The sequence below is a fragment of the Astyanax mexicanus genome, chromosome 5 (genome assembly GCF_023375975.1).
Source record: "Astyanax mexicanus isolate ESR-SI-001 chromosome 5, AstMex3_surface, whole genome shotgun sequence".
Classification (NCBI taxonomy): domain Eukaryota; kingdom Metazoa; phylum Chordata; class Actinopteri; order Characiformes; family Acestrorhamphidae; genus Astyanax; species Astyanax mexicanus.
In genome coordinates, this window is record NC_064412.1 from 50,210,381 (window position 1) to 50,229,445 (window position 19,065).

The 19,065-nt window shown below is 36.9% G+C and overlaps 1 protein-coding gene across 1 annotated transcript in view; it reads right to left on the bottom strand.

Annotated features, from left to right (window-relative positions):
* LOC103025947 (uncharacterized) overlaps nt 1-12,944 on the bottom strand; it is a 204,094-nt gene extending 191,150 nt beyond the window's left edge. Inside the window, exon 1 of the mRNA XM_022675438.2 lies at nt 12,546-12,944. Within this exon, the coding sequence (XP_022531159.1) occupies nt 12,546-12,612 (67 nt within the window). The 5' untranslated portion in view covers nt 12,613-12,944. The remainder of the gene's footprint in view (nt 1-12,545) is intronic.
* Between the last annotated feature and the right edge of the window lie 6,121 nt (nt 12,945-19,065).

Consider the following 19,065-nt stretch of genomic DNA (forward strand, 5'->3'; position numbering starts at 1 on the left):
ATGTGTCCTGTTTCACAATCCTTCCACGATTTTACAGAGTCAGGAAATTAGAAAGCTTACTTGTGAAACAACGTACTTGCCAAACTTGAATGTAAAATAGAGAACTGTGAGCTGGCTACTGTCCTTGCGCAACATCGCTATTGATGTGTTAGCATATTAGCTACAGGCCTAATCCAAAATCAGTACTGCAACCTCAACAGCCTCAACCACATTATTGCTACAGTGATATCACACTGGCTGCCAGCCTTACTAGTACCCACATTACTTCCGGACTACTCCAAAATCACTACTGCTGGATTAAAATGCCAGCCTTTGAACAAAAAAAAAAACCCTATCCAGATAAATATCTCCATCCAGATTGAGTACATCTGATTGTGTCGACCAAGTCATCCAGCTACCTCTAGGCTCCTCCTCCTTTCCATTCCGACACACTATTGGTTTATATGATCCATCACACCTGTACACGTCCCACACACACTCCAGCAAGAAGATAGCAGACGTACAGTATGTATCCTAGTATGAAGATGAACTTGAGACAAATGGCCAACTAAGCTTCTTTAATATGTTTACATTCGACTAAACTACATTCATTTTCAATGGGCGTATATCGTTGCTGTCCAATGAAAAACAAGTATCTCCATTTTTGTCGATTTTTAGTTTAATACAGAACTTGAACAAACAAACTGTCTCCTACACTGAAAAATTTCTTGACGAACGGACCAATAGAAATTCTCCAAAATTACCTATTAATAAATAAACTATTTTTACATTGACTCCCATTAAAAGTTTAGAATGTTTTTTTTTTTTTCTCTCCTGTAAATTAGCTGCTTTGAGATACCTGTTGTTCATTGGACAGCCTAGTGGGAAGTCTAGTGCATCCGAAATTGGTCAACATTAACATTTTAAATGATGTTATGTAATAACAAAATTGGGAGAAGGACCACGCCCGAACTCTACGTTGTAACTCCACCCCGTATCAATCCACCGCCCTATAAATACCTGCCCTAACTAACTACGTCTCGTGACGAAAGTTCGCAAATCACCTCGTCCCCAACAGACCCCTTTATCTACTTTTCCAATTCTTATTAAATAAAAAGAGGGGGATTTAACTGCACGCTTCTTCAAGCACGCAGTTCAGAAGTCCAGCCCAATTTTTCCTGAGTTCCCTGCCCTTTTTTCTTTTTTTTAGGCGTGGTCCACATTTAACAAATATAACATTATAGTCATTATGGCTTTTAGAAAAATGTGGTAGTGCACTATAGGCTCCTGTGGTTCGGTCTAAGTTTTTATCCTTAATGGATTATTTTTTTTCCCTATTTTACATGACGTTTACTTTTATACTTAAAGTAGATTTGAATCCATTACTTTTACACTTTTACTTAAAGAGTAAATCGCTTTAGTTGATACTTTAACTTCAACAGAAGTGGTTTAAACCCTAGTATCTGTACTTCTACCTACAGAAGTTACCCTCCAGGCTTAGAACTGTTCACTGTTCAGCTATGCAGTGGGTAATGGGTTCTCAGACACAGTGTGTCAGGAGAACCCTGAAACAGGAAAAAATAGAAGAAAATCTTTAAATATGACACTTTTTTTGTTTTGCACAAAATGCTGGAACAAATGTATACTAATGATTCAGAGCGGGCAGGCTGGCGGAGGGCTGTCAGTGTGTGTGGGAGTGTGTGAGCTAGTTGGGACAGACACTGTCCCGATCGCTGGCACTTCGGCAGTGGTTTCTGAGTGTGTGTGTGTGTGTGTGTGTGTGTGTACTGCCAGTCTCTAAACGCCTCCGCTGGCTGCTCTCACAGTTCAGCAGCTCTTTTGGAAGTGACTCACGGTGTCTCTGGCATTACGGGACTCTTTATTCCCGGGACTTCCACCTGTACTCCTCAGGGCCGAGTCGTACTCAGTCCTACTTCCATGAAGACATGTAGAGATGATGAGGTGCAGAGAAAAAGTTTAAAAACTTTGGAAGCCAACATATTATTCCTGTATATAAAATACAAGCAGCTACAACTTTTAATTTACACTGTATTAAATTTTTGCCGCCACCCATTCTAATGAATGATTTCTGTTAATGTAATTTGTACCTATTGCTGACAAGCTAATGTGCAAATGCACACTGTAAGCCAACAATTAGTTTGAAACGTAAAATGTAATATCTCCAAAGGAAACTCAACTATTTGGAGTTATAAATCGACTTACATCGACTTTTTTTGACTTTGAACACATCTATTTGCAGACTGTTCAGGTGTGTGTTCAGTTTCTGACACTCACCATCAGTGTGTAGTCATTCCCTCGAACTACGTAATGTAAACTTGTAGATCTTATATTTACATTAACTGTCTGGTCTCTGTGTTGTAGGCTGTAAGAACAAGCATAATTTTCTGAGCTGCTATAGTAACTCTGTGTTGGTTGTGTAATATACTGTTCACTCTGTAGTATTTCCTTTCTCCATAGAATTGTCTATGATTATTTAAAATCTATGTTTTACTTAAATTCAATTAAAAAACAAGACTAAATACATGCTTTAATACCTAACCATAAATTTTAAAGTAGAATTATCGTGCACATGAATTGTTATAACACGAAAACATCAATTAAATTAACTTACAGTTAATTACAGTTAATTAGGCATATTAACTATATTTTATGTTTAATTAACTCAATTATTTAAGTAAATGAAACTTAGCCAGGCTTACAATGAATACAAACTTCTTGTCTACATTTATAGAGAAATACTGCCAATATAAAAAAAAAAAATACTCTGGAGCAGATAAACAAACATCAACCTATTACAGAGCTTTTTCTTGTTGCAGAATGCTATCATATCCTTTAAAATGTAGTAGAAAGTCTTTCCTGGACAGCAGAGACCATTATTCCAACAAAAGTGATTTTATTTAAGAAGAATCATTAAATAAGCAAGCATCTTCATATGTTTGTCTGTATATTACATATGAACAGATGGAGGAAAATGTTTAAATATTAATTTTGGCTAGACATGTTAAATGAGACCAGCTTGTGATATGTAACCAAATGTTTGAGGACACTCATTCTAAATGTAACTGTTAATTTTGTTATTTGTCTTGTTTTCGCTCTCATATCTAGTCAATCTGAAATGAGTTTTTAATTAGATTTAGTTCTTCTGTATATTTGAATTTGGTAAAAAAAATAAAAAAATAAAATAATAATAATAATAATAATAATAATAATAATAATAATAATAATAATAATAATAATAATAATAATAATAATAATAATAATAATAATAATAATAAAGTAAAGCATTGTAAAGTAAAGTATTGTAAATAATGTGCAACATCTTCACTATCTTACAATACTACACATTTCAGCCAGTACTAGACTGATACCAATACTGAATGTCAAATCAGCACACAGTCATTTTTTCTTTTCTTTTCTTTTACCATCTTTTTATTTTAATGTTTTTTTACATGTTGTCCTCAATGCTTTTTATCTATACACTTAACAATGAGAAACACAAGTCATTTCTAGCCTCACCAGACTATAGTTTACAAAGCTATCCTTCTAATAAGTGACTAGAGATGCACCAAAATGATCATTTATATACATTTCATTCATCAAGACCAAATACTGAACTAACTTTATCATAGATTTTTATTCATTGATCCTCTTTTAACCACTGAAAAATGGAAATAGTTTCTATGTATTTTCTGCTTTTGATGCCTTTAAAAATCCTCTTTTCCTTCCTTAAAGGAACTTAAAATTACCAATTATTTCTTATTTTCACTCAACGAAACAAAGGGTGTCCTTTGTCTTTGATTTTTTGAGTTGCCAAATATTTAGTGCAGCCTTAGCTGTAATAACTGAAGTACCACAGTGCTCCTCAACACACACACACACACACACACAAATTCGGTACCACTTTAAAATAAGAATACTTTTATAAAGGGTTTATAAATGGTTTACAATTAGTTTATTAATGGTTACTAATTAGGTTGTAAATGCCTTAAAAATAATTAATAATCAGTTATAACACATACTCAGAAAGGGCAACAATGACCTGTTGTTTGCCACATAGTGAACCCACAGCCATCTATATTGTTGCCCTTTCTAATTATTATATGTAATAACTGATTATTAATGATTGATAAGGCATTTACAACCTAATTAGTAACCATAAATAAAACAATTGTAAACCATTTATAAACCCTTTATAAATTCGGGTACTACTTATTTAAAAGTAGTACGCAAATCCTCTTGCCCTAAAGCTTGGGTACGTCCAAAGAGCAGACATGTGGTGTGTATTAAGGCTGAACACGGTGCTAATTGCTAGCTGTAGAGGTGGGACAACAGCTGAGGTTAAATTTGAGCAAAACCAATGGTAACGCAATCATAAAAATGTCAGCAAGGTCACCTCCACCAATTATACTTCTTTTCTCCTAAACAATACTGTTTCCCTCTCTCTCTCTCTTTCTTTCTCTCTCACTCTCGCGCTCACTCGCTCACTTGCTCACTTGCTCTCTGCTTCAGGATGCATGCTCTTATTACCATCATTATGGCGAGCCCTCAGGGCCTTTCTCACACACAGCAAAATAGACTCATCTCAGCAGCTCGCGGAAAACAATGGAATACGGCTGAAAAAAATTGTCAAGTTGTAAGTGAATTGCTGCGCAGCTGACACATACACTTATACACACACACACACACTCACTCACACACACACACACACATACACACTTACACACACACACACGTCTACAGCGATCCACAGCTTTTCCATAATTAACTGTCAGCTCCCTCAGTCTGCGAGTGTGTGCAGCCCTGCTAATACAAGGTTAGCAATGAAGTAACTGCACAGAGTCACTCTCCAAACACCTTCTGACAGATAACAAAACTTCCCCGTAGATGTCAACCCGGCTCCTCTGTACCCGTCACACCCAGACACAGGCAGAAAAGAGCGGCTGTCAGCGCCAAACACGCCAGCCTGATATTTTCCCAGGCACACTTGGCGCACCACTGTAAAAGTCAATACGCGCCGTGTCAGAATTACGATATTCATGTTGAAAATAGCATCTCTTTCAAGTGGATCAGTTGCGCTTTTAAGTAAACAGACAAGGCCTCACAAACGGCGAAGGAAAATAAACAATGCTCATCTTCAGGACGTTAAGCAAAAAAAAAAAAAAAGAGAGATAGATAACTTTACTGCTTCTTCTTCTTCTATTTCTTTTCCTTTTCCCTCTTCTGTTCTCGTGGAATAATTATCAGACCACCCAGCAGGAAACCTGTCAGCCAGCATTACTCTCTCTTTCTCTCTCTCTCTTTTTTTTTTGTCTCCCTGTCCCGATCGCTCTTGATACACACCTACACTTACAAATAAAACAAAAACTACTCTTTTTATATCCCGTTTAAAGTCAGAAATCATTTTAATTGGGCTCATGTTTTGGTGTGTTCAATCTAAAAGTCTAACACTCAAACTCAACTCTACTAAAGTGTATAAAAGAATTACAAAAGAAAGCAAAATTGGGCGTTTTCTGATCGAGTCTGAAGTTTAACTCTCATATTTATTAGTACATGACAAAAATATAAAAAAAACTCTAATACGGATCTAATGCTATTCCAGGTTGCCACAACCTCATTTTAAGGTAACATCACGTCTTGGTCATAAGGCTAGAGATGTGTACTGCACCTCAGGCCAGTATGGTGAGGTGGATGCATACAACCAAATCACCAAACGGATGCAAGATATGCGAGGCAGACAGGATGAGGCGTAAGCAAACATAGTTTTTAACAGCAAGCATCTTTAGACTTTTGACAACTTTTAAAAATTCCAATCATGTTCCTTTATTCACTATTATATGCCATCCACATGACAAAAGAAAAACAGTTGCTTGTTGCTATCTTGCACCCCGTCAACAGTCTACTTTCACACCTTGCGCCGTGTCAGAGTTTAGGAATATACTGTATCTACGCTGATGGGCGCGGTGGTCTGACAGTGAGGTGTGTTCAGGTAAATATCTGGCCTGTTTCTGTCTTGGTGGCAAGAAATACATGTGTGCCACTAACTGATTAAAACCCTGACAACAGTCTATTTTAGCCATGCAGGAGCATTGTGTGCGTTGCATGTGCTCAGAGCATGTAAACCCTTGCTCATTACACATATATAGTAATATAGTTTTTACATCAACAATAAACAGAATACAAAAAAAATAACAATGCTGTTCTCTTAAATGCGAAAGGCCTTCTACCTGCATAGTTTAAATAGCACCAGTGCTTTTGAATATATTTACACTGATTGTCATGGTGGTCGCAAAAAGAGTTAAATTTCTGTTGTATTGCTTTATTTCCAACAGAAAACACAGGTACTCCCCTGATTTAATAAAACATATGCAGACATCAACAGTGAGACGTTTATTGCTATCTTGGCAGTGAACTGTCAACACAAGAACACCCCAAATGTGCAGACACCACCGCTTGTTATGCACACATGGACACTGCACCATTGAAATACAGTAGTAATCTGCCAAAGTCAGAGCACATCTGTCTCTTAAAGCACACGTGCGTTTGCTAGTTTTAAGCAGCACAAGTCATACTTTTCTTGCAGTTACGATAGCATATAAAGCAAATACAGCTGCATGGTACACTGTTGATGGCTTTTCTGAAGATCTCTGAAACAGAGTTCACCCAAAGAGTAGGCAATAAGGGACTAACCGTAGTTTAGCAACTATAGCAGCATTACAGGCTTTGCTGACGTCACTGCTGAGAACCGGCGTTACAAGAAGAAACAGTGGAGTAAAGTCTCTAAGAGCCGGGACTGGAATCTGGAATCTGGAATGCTGTTTTTAGAGCTGCTCTGCTCTGTGCTGTGAAAGTACAGGAACGTGATGCGTGTGCAGACTGGAATGGGGAAGTGGCCGATTCACCACTAAAGCTCCCAAACAAGCAGCCGATCAGGGAGGACTTTAAATTCAATTATCAGTGATGTTGTTAATGATCCCATTAGAGGAAGAATAATGGTGAATTAGGCCGAGCCGGGTGAGGGATGACCTGTGTGACAGCCATCTGGCCAAAACAGGAGGCAAAAAACAGGCGGCAGGAAAAAAGAGGCGGAGAAAGGAGGAAGAGAGAGCGTCATGGCCGACAGCAGTATCCGAGTACGGGGTTTGGGCCTGTGCCATATGGCCTCATCTATCTTGTCTCTTAGAACGTGGCATCTCTGTCAGAAACGTCCCTTGTTGGGAACATCTGGCGGAGGCCGGGAGAGAAAAGAGAAAGTCCTGTTCCACCTTTAAAGTGGCGTGTCGGCTGTTTTTCCACGCCAGCCTCCGCCGTGCCCGCTTATCTGTGGCAGCAGAGCGAGGCGCTTTGATTCAGTTTGTTCACACCATGGCGAAAGACTCCGGGGGTCGATCCATTAGCAAACATTAGTGCTCTTTCAATTTGCAAGGGAGGCATAAATTCACTTTAAGCGTACTTGGCGCGTGGCCTGAGCGCAGGGCCAATTTTGTTAATTTGTTTCCATTTTCAGAGCTGTACTGTAATGAAGCGAGATTGTACCGAGTACAATAGGCATCCGGACGCCAAGGATCGGGTCAATTGGAAAGATCTGAGGCTTTCAGAGGCAGAGTGAACTTTCAATTAGATATTTTCAGATCTGAGAACAGGAAATGCTCCTCGGTCAAGAGCTTGAGGACACTCTGCTCTTTAAAAACGAGTTTTAGAGTTTCTAATGAATAGTTACCAGTTAAAAAGGTCAGTTTCGAGCAGTCTAATACTTGTTTGCAGGCCATACTGCCATGATAGACACAGAAAACGCATAAAGTAATTTTTTTCCTTGTTTCTACTCAGCATATAGGAGCACTTTGTTGGTCTGTCATAATTATAATTACAGTCTGTAGTCTGTAGTAAATACTTTACTATTATTATCCTCCTTTCATCCTGTTTTTCAATACTCAGGACCCCATAGAAGAGAAAACCACCAAAGAGCAGATATTAATAATTGGGTTTAGCAGTGATTAGAATGGTGGTGGTGTATGAGGTGTTAGTGAGTGTTGTGGTGGTAAGAGTGGATCAAACACAGCAGTGCTGCTGGTGTTTTTAAACACCTCAGTGTCAGTTATATACAGTATTTGTTTTATTTTTTCTCAGAGTGGGTAATAGAAATTCACTGCATCTATACTCTATATTGTTATTTTTTTTAAGTTTTTTTAAGTTATTTTTAAGTTATTTTTTTTTAAGCCGTGTAACAGGAAATATTGCTGTGTCCCAAGGAAGCTAAAGAATGCTGCACTGACCTGTGGGATATGTGGGTGGGGTCTCCTTCAGTAAATGTGCATTATAATAATTGCTGTTTTTTCTTTTAGTTTTCATCAATTTTTATAGAAATAATTCTATAATTCTACTTTTTTTAATCTATATTTCCTTTTTTGTTTGTTTGTTTGTTTGTTTGTTTGTTTTTTACATTTTTGCATCTTGTAAAAAAGTAGGTTAAACTATACCATCATGTTTTTGTTACAAAAATGGATGCAATTTTAAATTGAAAATTAAATAAAATAAAAAATAACTAAATATAAAGTAAGATTTTTTTTTCATGAAATGAAAGGTACAAAAATAAAAATCAATAGAAAACTGGAAAATGTGATGGAAATTTGACCCATTTCTTCTTTACTATAATAAACTAAATACGTTTTACACCCAATTTTATTTTTTTTATTTAATCTTGAACAATCAGAAAATTGAACTGATAATTGTTATACCTATGTAGGTCCCCTTTAAATAAAGTGTTAGCAGAAACAGTTCAGGGGATGCTGCAGGCCTGGATTGGACATGTTTGAGTGGTAATATGAGGGAGATAACGGTTCCCATCCCGTACGATTAGTAACATCCTGTCTACTTAACAGTGAAAGAACAGCATTCGCTCTAATCTTTGATTACGAGAGCATAATAGAGACTCTGAGAACAGCAGCGAACAAGAAATCCAATCTATCAGGATGAAGCTCATGAATGCATAGGCAATTATTTCCCCCCTTATACGCGTCTCCGTCTGCCTTGGATGTTTCTCTTAATTATTACTTTCATTACTATGTTTAGCAGCCATGATAATAATTACAGAATTGATTTGATTTGCAATTGATATGTTTTCAGTGGCTATGTGAAAGTAGGCCCAGATATAGGCAAATGCAATTATGCTAAGCTTATAGCTTCGATCAATATTCATTAATTATATTCACACTGAAATTCATTTTTATTTCATTTCTCACTTCCAGAGCTGATGTTCTGAGCTATATGAGCTTCTGTTAATGAGAACAATTTAAATATACGGTAATGTTTGACGCAGCTGATGCTGAAAGCTGCATTCACACCAAGTTTTGAGGGAAAATATGAAAGTTTCTCACTTTTAATAAATAAATAAAATGATATAAAATGCATATTCTGACATACTGGCCTGCATTTTCTTACTGTGAAGGTGCACAAACAGGTCATTTATGGGAACAACAATGTTATTTTAATCTTTATTCTGTTTATTGCTGGTGTATTACAATGCACACTGTGCCTGTGTTGCAAAGATAACAATGAACATCTGACCGTTGATTGTCCCGATTGTCGATTGTCCCGCTTCAGTAGTTAGTGTCGCACCTGTGTTTTCCATTGCCAAGATAGCAATAGACCATGAATTTAACTGTATACACCTCATTTTCAGACCACCACACCCATCAGCATAGATATATCTAAACAAGGCAGATTAAAAGGCATTAAAAAATAGACTGTTGGCAGGGTGTAAGATAGCGATTAGCATCAGAACGTGCCATACGCTGGGTGAGTGAAATGTTTTAGGTTAACATAAACGGCTTATTAATGCCTGAATTATACTTAATTGAGTTCATACATTGTTAAGCTTTCATTAAGCTTTATTTTTGTGTGGCCTTTATTAGTACAAACATGGGGGAATTATGTGTTAGAAATCACTAATCATTTTTGTATCTATACAAATAAATTTAATTTGATTTGATTTGATTTGATAAACCAGGATTCTACATCTTCTCAATTGGATATAATATTTAATAACTCAATCTACATCACTATTTTAATACTATATATATATATATATATATATATATATATATATATATATATATATATATATATATATATATATATATATATATATATATTACAGTAGTGACATACATAACTGTAAATATTTACTGGGTCTTTGTCTTTACTTCTAACATAGTAGCTACTATAGAATATTTAAAATTATTTACTAAAAACAAATCCACTGAAAAAAGTGTAATACATAGTGAATACATCATTAATACATGTCTAACTCAGGCTTTATTAAGCAATAGATTAACGACAAGATTTCAAAAGGATCATAAATGTGCTCATTAAAATAAACTGTTAAAATAAAACAAAACCAAGTATAAGCAGCTGTCCCATCACTTTTGTCCATATAGTGTAGATGAGAGGAATGTCACGTGTGACATATGCTGTTTTTAGAGCTGCTGTGCTCTGTGCTGTGAAAGTACAGGAATGTGATGCGTGTGCAGAACCAGTCCATTATTCACCCATTATCCCAGTGATTAGAGTGTGTGTGAAAAATAGCCACACCTCCACTGCAAGCTTGTGAATGGATGGCTCACAACAACCCAGACAAAATGCTTTAACACTAACAGAATTTAACACTGTGATAAACTGTACATTAGTTACAGTCTAATATATACTTTATATAATGATTTGATCTCTGGTTTCCCCCAAAAACCTTATTTTCTCATATCATTCTCAAAGGCTTGGGTGATGGGTCATTTATTCTCAGCACTGCAGTGATTAGCACTGATTAGCATGGTGGTGGTGTATGAGGTGTTAGTGTGTGTTGTGCTGGTACAGTGAGTGAATCAGATGCAGCAGTGCTGCTTGAGTTTTTAAACACAGTTTTCACGTCAAATTCTCTTAAATATTATAAGACACTTCTACCTCTAGCTACTCCTTGATTTAGGGTTGAGTCAGTGTGTCTTTGCTATCGTAACCATGGGAAAAGTATGCCTTGCAGAGCTTGAAATGCACAAATGCCATGAACTAATTATTTTAAACAATCATGGGTGTGTTTTAGGCCTAAAGTGAAATAAACCAATCATTTTGTCACTTGCCATTCTCTTTAAGAGCTCTGAGCTCTGACTTTGGCAGATTGGTATCTTAATGGCGCAACGCTTCTGCGCTTCTCAGCAGATTAAACTGACCTGCTTGTTCACGCTGTGAAGGTACGCAAGAAGGTCATTTATGTGAACAGCAATGTTAATTCATTTATTTTGTTTTCTCTTTATTGTTGGTGTAAAAGTTGGGCTGGTGCACTACGGTGTGTTCTTATGTGTGTGTAACGAGCAGGGGTGTACATGTGCTGAAAGTGCATGCATACCTGCGTTGACAAGATAGCAATAAACATCTGACAGGTGACGGTTGTCAGAGTTTAATCAGTCAGTGGTGCACATGTGTTTCCCGCTGCCAAGATAGCAATGCACATCTTACAGGAGACTGTTGTAAGGGATTAAATCAGTCAGTGGTGCGCATGTGTTTCCCACTGCCAAGATAGCAATGAACATCTGACAAGTGACTGTTGTCAGGGTTTAAATTAGTCAGTGCTGCACATGTGTTTCCTGCTTCCAAGACAGCAATGAACATCTGACAGGTGACTGTTGTCAGGGTTTAAATCAGTCAGTGGTGCGCATGTGTTTCCCACTGCCAAGATAGCAATGAACATCTGACAGGTGACTGTTGTCAGGGTTTAAATTAGTCAGTGGTGCACGTGTGTTTCCCGGTGCCAAGATAGCAATTCGCCAGAAATTTGAACACACGTCAGTTCCAAACCACCACGCCCATCAGCGTTGATATATTTATAGAAGTCTCTGCTATTTAAACAGCTCAAGGCGTGAAAATACACTGTTGGCAGGGTGTAAGATAGTAATGAGCATTGCGACACTTCTTTGTATTTGTGCAGGATGTAAGATTGGGCCCTAAATCTGCAGTTAGTTAGAAAGAACTGTCTACAGGACACTGTTGGTGGACTATCAGTGTTTTTAGTCCAGCAGTGACAGCAGTGATGTTTAAAAACTCCAGCAGCACTGCTGTATCTGATTTATTTACGGTACCAACTCAACACACACTAACACCTCATACACCACCACCATGATAATCACCCACCCAAATAATAATAATAATAATAATAGCTGCTCTGTGGTGGAATATTGAATAAAAGGGTGAAATGAGGATAGTATTAAAGTATGTAGAGAAACAGATTTACAGGACTACAGTCTCTAATTACTATAAAACTACAAAAAAGTGTTCTATATGATCGTTGAAAAGAGTTGAAATGTGTTAAATAATTAGTGTTTAAACAAGTAGTTGGTCATAAACAAATGATATAAGGGTTAAATGAGGTTTAACAATATGCTTTCTACTAGAGAGCTCAGCTGTCATTTCAGTCATTAATTCAGATAAATAATTTAATATGCATACACATAAAAAAACAAAGGAATATAAAGCAGTGAACCGTGAAGCTGCCCGTGATAACATACCTGTCATGGTGATTTTGCATGTATCTGCATATCCACTGTTGGAGAGGATCTCATAGCCGCTGTCCATCGTTCCGAGATGAGCCGCTGTTTTTGTTGTTGTCTATGTGTAAAACTCCTCTCAGAAACTTTTAAATGCCTCAGTCGCTTTCACTTTCCCACTTCCTGTCCCGAATATCCCGTCTCTGCTTCAGGCTGAGGCTCTGTGGAGCAGTTCCCACACATCAGCACACACACACACTCACACACACACACACACACACACACACACACAGGATGTTGTTTCTACTCTTTAACATCTGTTTCTCCAGCGCAGCTCGACTGTGCAACACGCAGACAGACAGCGAGACAGACACGCAGACAGACAGACGGACATGCATACATACACACAGGGCCCGGACCCTGCCGCACTGTTATTGTTTACTTAGGAAACAGGCAAAACGTGAGCCAATCGGAATTCCTCTTGTTTTTGGAGGGCTGGCTTTTTACAGGAAGTGACATCAGCAACCACAAGTGTAGAGAATTCTGCCATCTTGCATGTCTGGGCCAGTTTTCTGCTGTAACTCGACAAATGTGGCTTAGTATTATCATTATATCATCGCCATAGTCATCATCATCAGCATCATTTAGTACTAAAAAAAAACTCAAGCTTTTTACTTTTACTAAGTAAAAGTGTAAAAGTACTGCTTTCAAAACTAATTAAAGTATAAAAGTAAAAGTAATGTAAAGATAATGGCATTAGTGCATTAGTGCATTAGTGGTACATGGTACATATTGTACTGTAGATGATTGGTGGGCATATGTGAGTGAATGTTAGGCCTCTAGGAGCTCATTGGCTGACAGTAAACAGCTGCTTCATTTCTTTAATCATATTTTTAGATCCTTAGATTAGAAATAATGTTAGTTATCTGGGTTCTCTATGAATTACAGAGCATTTTTCTGTATGATTTTAAAACTGTTACCTTGTATAATTCATTATTTTTCCAACAACAGCAGCAGCAAGAGGTCCACACTCTTATTACTGTACCTCAGATTAGCCTAAGCTAACTTAGCCTTAGCATCAGATATGTCTGGCTTTCTCCATGTAAATTCCACCCACATGTGCCCTACTGCTGCTTTTTGTGTTTCTATATGGTTTTAGTTTTAAGGACAATTATGAAGTAAATGGCAACAGGTTGAATATAATAGATATTTTATATTTTAATCCAGTTACGAAACCCGAGAAAGAGTTGTCTGCCTCGTAATTGTAATACATAATAGCCAAAGTTAACTCTGTTATCCTGAAGAAAACACAGCACTAAAAACATGCATTCCGTAGTTTAAGTTACTAATTTACCAATACTGATAACTCACAGCCCAATTTATCAGAAACATAGCTTAGTGCTAAACTGTTTAGGAGAAAATTAGCCAGCTTAGCATTTGTCTTGTAATCCTTCTGGGTTCTTAGCTTTGTTCATCTATTAAACAAATTGATAAATCACAATTGCAAATTTTCTGTAAAAGCTAATATACAAAACATTAGCAAATTCAATATACCTTGCTATATTTTCTTTCTTTTCTCCCTGTCTTTCATATTTCTCTCTCACACTTTTAGCATATAGTATGCAATAGGAACAATCTAATGCCCTGAATGTAACATTAATATAACTTTGACTACATCTGAACCTGATAAAAATACATTGCTTCTTATTATTTCATTTGAGACGCATACAGCTCTGGGAAAAGAGTAAGAGACCACTTAAATGTGATGCGTTTTTTTATTGTACCAAATTAAAAACCTTTGGAATATAACCAAGAGGAAGATGGATGATCACAAGCCTTCGAACCAAACTGAACTGCTTGAAAACTTATCTAAAAGCAGTGTGCAAGACTGGTGGAGGAGAACATGATGCCATGATCTTTTTTTTCATTATTATTATTTCGGTCATTTCTCAAATTTCGCAAATAAATGCTCAAAATAACAATATTTTTATTTGGAATTTGGGAGAAATGTTGTCTGTAGTTTATAGAATAAAACAACAATGTTCATTTTACTCTAACAAAAACCTATAAATAGCAAAATCAGAAAAACTGATTCAGAAACTGAAGTGGTCTCTTAATAAAAAAGCCTTTATTTAATTCGAATAATACAGTTAATCAGCATCGTACCATATATTGTCATTTGTTTTGGGTTGAACGTGCCATTTTTACATTTTGTGCATGAAAGAATCCCAAGGTTAAATACAGTAGTGATCACTATAGCAGTAAGGGAGCAGACTTGAATGAAGACAGTTTGAGTAGCAGTGTTGTTGAGTGGAAGTGTGAAATGTATGGATGTATTCTTTCCCTATTTTGTCGTTCAATTGAAAGGATGAGTGATTTTGATTTCTCGCCTCTTTATTGCTCTGTACAGTATGGCCAAAAAAACATAAATCTTAGAAATTTGGCTCACGGAAATCAAAAACTATTTGAGGGTGGTGCGCGGCGGGGGCCTCTTGATAAACATTACGTTTTGAGTGATGGCGCCTCTCGTCCAATTTCAAGGTTATGTGGCAGATTGCATCTCCCAAAACATGAGCTGAAATTTGATTTAGGTGGACAGGTGTAGGATGAGCACTGCGATGTGGACAGAGGCAACAGTGCAATAAGCTTTCACTCTGGAAATCACACTGTGTACAGTACGGCCTGCAGAAACATTTATCTGTTAAAATAAACAGAATTATCTCCTATAATTAATTTTATAAAATGAAATGTGATTTGTATAATTGAATAGTAATTTCATGTATTTCTCAGATTAATGGTATTTTGGAAAAGGGAAAATATGACACAGAAAATAGCCAATAAATACTATTTGAAGAAGCTAAATCTGATATCTTAAACGTTAACCCTTTCAGACCTGAATTATGTTCAAGTGATGGAAAATATAAGAATGGTGTTTTCTGTCTGTAATGCACACAAAATAAGACACTCCAATTCTAATATACAGTTAAATCTATATTAAAATAAATCTAATTAACCAAAACGTTTTTATTCTTAAACATGATAAAAAGTGTTCTAAATTACAAAGAATTGGTAAAAGCTTGTATTACTTTGCCTTATTTGTTCTGTAGTGCTGACATGGCCTAATGTCTGAGTTGCTGTGTTTTTTTTATACAGTGCAGTGGGTGGGGCTAAGTTACTGTTTCTTTGGCTGCTTTATGACCTATTCTAATGGACAACAGGTCTCAATTAGTGTTGTGGGCAACAACACAATTGAAAAAAGAAACCAAATGATGTCCATTGTAATTGACACAGGGTCTAAAAAAATGGTTAATATTGAACTATAACCACTGATTTATATGTAAAGATGTACAGTACTGTGGTAAAAGGGACCTAAACAGAGAGAGAGAAGCCACACCCCCTCTGTGTGTATTCTCTTCTCTTTGTGTCCATAGTCTGTCTGACTGAACATGCATTTTAGTCCAACTCTGTGAGAATTTAGTCCCTCCCCAAACTGCACATACAATATTGCATAGTGCAGGATGAAGTGTTAAACAGTAAAAACTTCAAGTAATTATGCAAGAGGTCACCTAATAAATACTAGTGCATCTCAAAAAAATAATATCATTGAAAAGTTATTTTATTCTCATTTTTTTCAGTAATTTAATTCAAAATGTGCAACTCATATATTATATAGATGTATTACACACAGAGTGATTTATGTTAAGTGTTTATTTCTTTTATTGTTGATGATTATTACGGCTTACAGCCAATGAAAACCCAAAAATCATTGTCTCAGAAAATTAGAATATTACTGTATATAAGACCATTTGGATCTTTTGGCAGTGTGGGCAGTGTGCCAAGTCCTGCTGGACAATGAAATCTGCATCTCCATAAAATTATGAAGTGCTGTAAGATTTTCTGGAAAAAAAATGTGGACTGTGGACTCGATACAGTGAATCAACACCAGCAGATGACATGACTCTACAAACCAACTCTGATTATCAATTTTGCTTTTAATTTGTAAATCAAGGGATCAGAGTCTGGAGGAAGAGTGGAGAGACAAACAGTGCAAGCTGCTTGAGGTTTAGTGTGAAGTATCTTCAATCAGTGATGGTTTGATGAACTTGCTCTTATAGCCTACAATACTATGGGCAGGCAAAGAATAATTTTATAGATATAACTGAATATTTGAGGGACGGTATACTGTTGGGTAAGACTGCAGACTTTATGTGCATTATTACTATATTATTAAAATGTTTTTGGGTGTCTGAGTTGTTCAGTTTAGATTGCTCAGGTGAAATCTTCCCAAACAATGTGAGTGTACACTGTTGTTTTTTAAATGTATTGAGTAGATTATTAAGTTTGCCTGGTTTTAGTCTGTAATTGTACAACAGGATGGTGCTGATGTCTCGTTGTCTCCAATCAAAGAGGTAAAGAAGTGGCTAGAGATTTTATTTTTGTATTTTTTTTCGATGTAGTTGGGCAGTATGTTTTTTTTTTCAAGTAATACTGAAATACTCAACTCAAATAGCTCCAACGCTGATCACCATTAAAATCCCAATGAGTTATTATTAACATTGAGAATGAAAATCAACTCTCAACTGTTATCTCTGGAATTTCAACTCTCCAGTTTTGGTGTGTACAGGGACTAAACAAGCTTGGTGTCAGAAATGGGTGCAACTTGAAGTAGCTGAATGCTGCATTCATGATGCTATATATGCCAGTAAATTGCCAGCTGGAAGCTTTACCAAGAGAGGCGAGACATGTGGCCACAGGGCATCTTGTATATATTGCTGAGCTGGTAATGTCCCTCATATCACTTCTAGGGGTGACTGACTGTCATATGTGTCATATGGCTCTCGAGATCATCACACGAGCAGATGGTGCTCTTGTGACCTTTATTATTAGTATTAGGTGTGTCTTTTAAATGTATTTGTTCTGCAGATTCTGGAAAAGCTAACACAACTAAAATTCATCATGGAGAAGATCTTATTACATTTTTTGGACTGTTCCTCTTTGGACTGTGTTTAACAGATGACGGGAGATTAGAGCTTCATCATCGGCACTTTCTAGCATTTTCTCATCTGGACAGAGTGATGGCTTCTCTCCTCAATTTTGCCATCACGCTCTAAAGATGTAACGTAGAGATCAATCGACAGACATGACAGACAAAAATGGAAAATGGAGAGAGCGTCAGTCCACCGTGTCATCTGTGGAATGTCTGCAGCTTTGCAATGTTACAAAAAAACAAAAAAAAGAAAAAGAAAAAAAAAAACAGCACCAGCAGCTCTCAAACCACTCCCCTTATATAATCAGCCATGATGTAAGAGCGGCCTGTCAGAGTTTCTGAAGCTTTTAAAATCGGAGTGCTGCGACTGGCAGGGGGTGCACCTCATTAGAGTAAAGATAGCAAGCAAACTCTTCCAAAGAAGGAGAGAGAGAGAGAGAGAGAGAAAGAGAGAGAGAGAGAAAAAGAGAGAAAGAGAGACAGAGAAAAAGAGAGAGAGAGAGTCTGTGGAAAATTCCTCATATCTCCTGGAATATGCTTGATCAAGAGTTAAGTAAGTTCTTCACTTTGGCTAATTAAATGGTCTCCCTACTTTTCATGAAGAGCACTCTTATTAAAACAAGCATCCGCAGTCATTCCGCCAGATAAATGACTGAACACAGAGTGCCATGGAGCCCATTAAATCGCTTCTTTAGAGATGGATCGCGTCCAAACACACAATCAAAGGATTTGACCGGGATTATCTCAGATTAGAAACACTCAGAGACAAATGAGGAGATGACAGGATATCATACATTGAGAGGATAAATTAGCAGCTACATACCAGCCTCAGTTTTGCGACGGCTGTTAGTGGAAAAAAGGAGGCGGCGGAAGACGGAGTGAAAGCAGGGGAGAAAGAGAAAGAGGGAAAGAAAAAAAAACGAGGGAAGAAGAGGGAGTGAGAGACTCAGTACCCCAACAGAGGACATTATAAGAACAGTTTGCCACGTTTTAAAAAAGGATCCATGAAGTTTAGCCTGTAATGTTTCAGAAATAATGCTCCAGGAACCGTTGTATTATGATGTTATTAAAACGTTTCTCACACAACATTCCTAGATAAATTAATACAGGGATGAATGTTAAAAGTAACATTCTCAATGTCAGAAGGGCCAGGCAAGACAAAGACAAATGCAGATGTGGTTCTAAATGGGCTTTATTTCCACTATTTACATCTGTTGGACAATGAAACTGAAACACCTGGTTTTAAACCACAATGATTTATTGTCCCGACAGACAGTTCTGGTGGAAACAGGAGAGTTGAGGTGCACACTGAATTCTGCTGTGATTTGAGCAGCCGTGGTTTTATGTTTTTTGGATACAATTCGGGTTAGCACCCGAACATCCCTTTCAGACAGCTTCCTCTTACAGCGTCCACAGTTAATCCTGTTGGATGTGGTTGGTCCTTCTTGGTCACAGTTTTTTTTTTTTTATTTAATCAATCCTTTCTGTTAGTAATATTTACTTAATTTCTGCGTACAATATTACCTAATTACCATTACTTAATGTCTACAATAT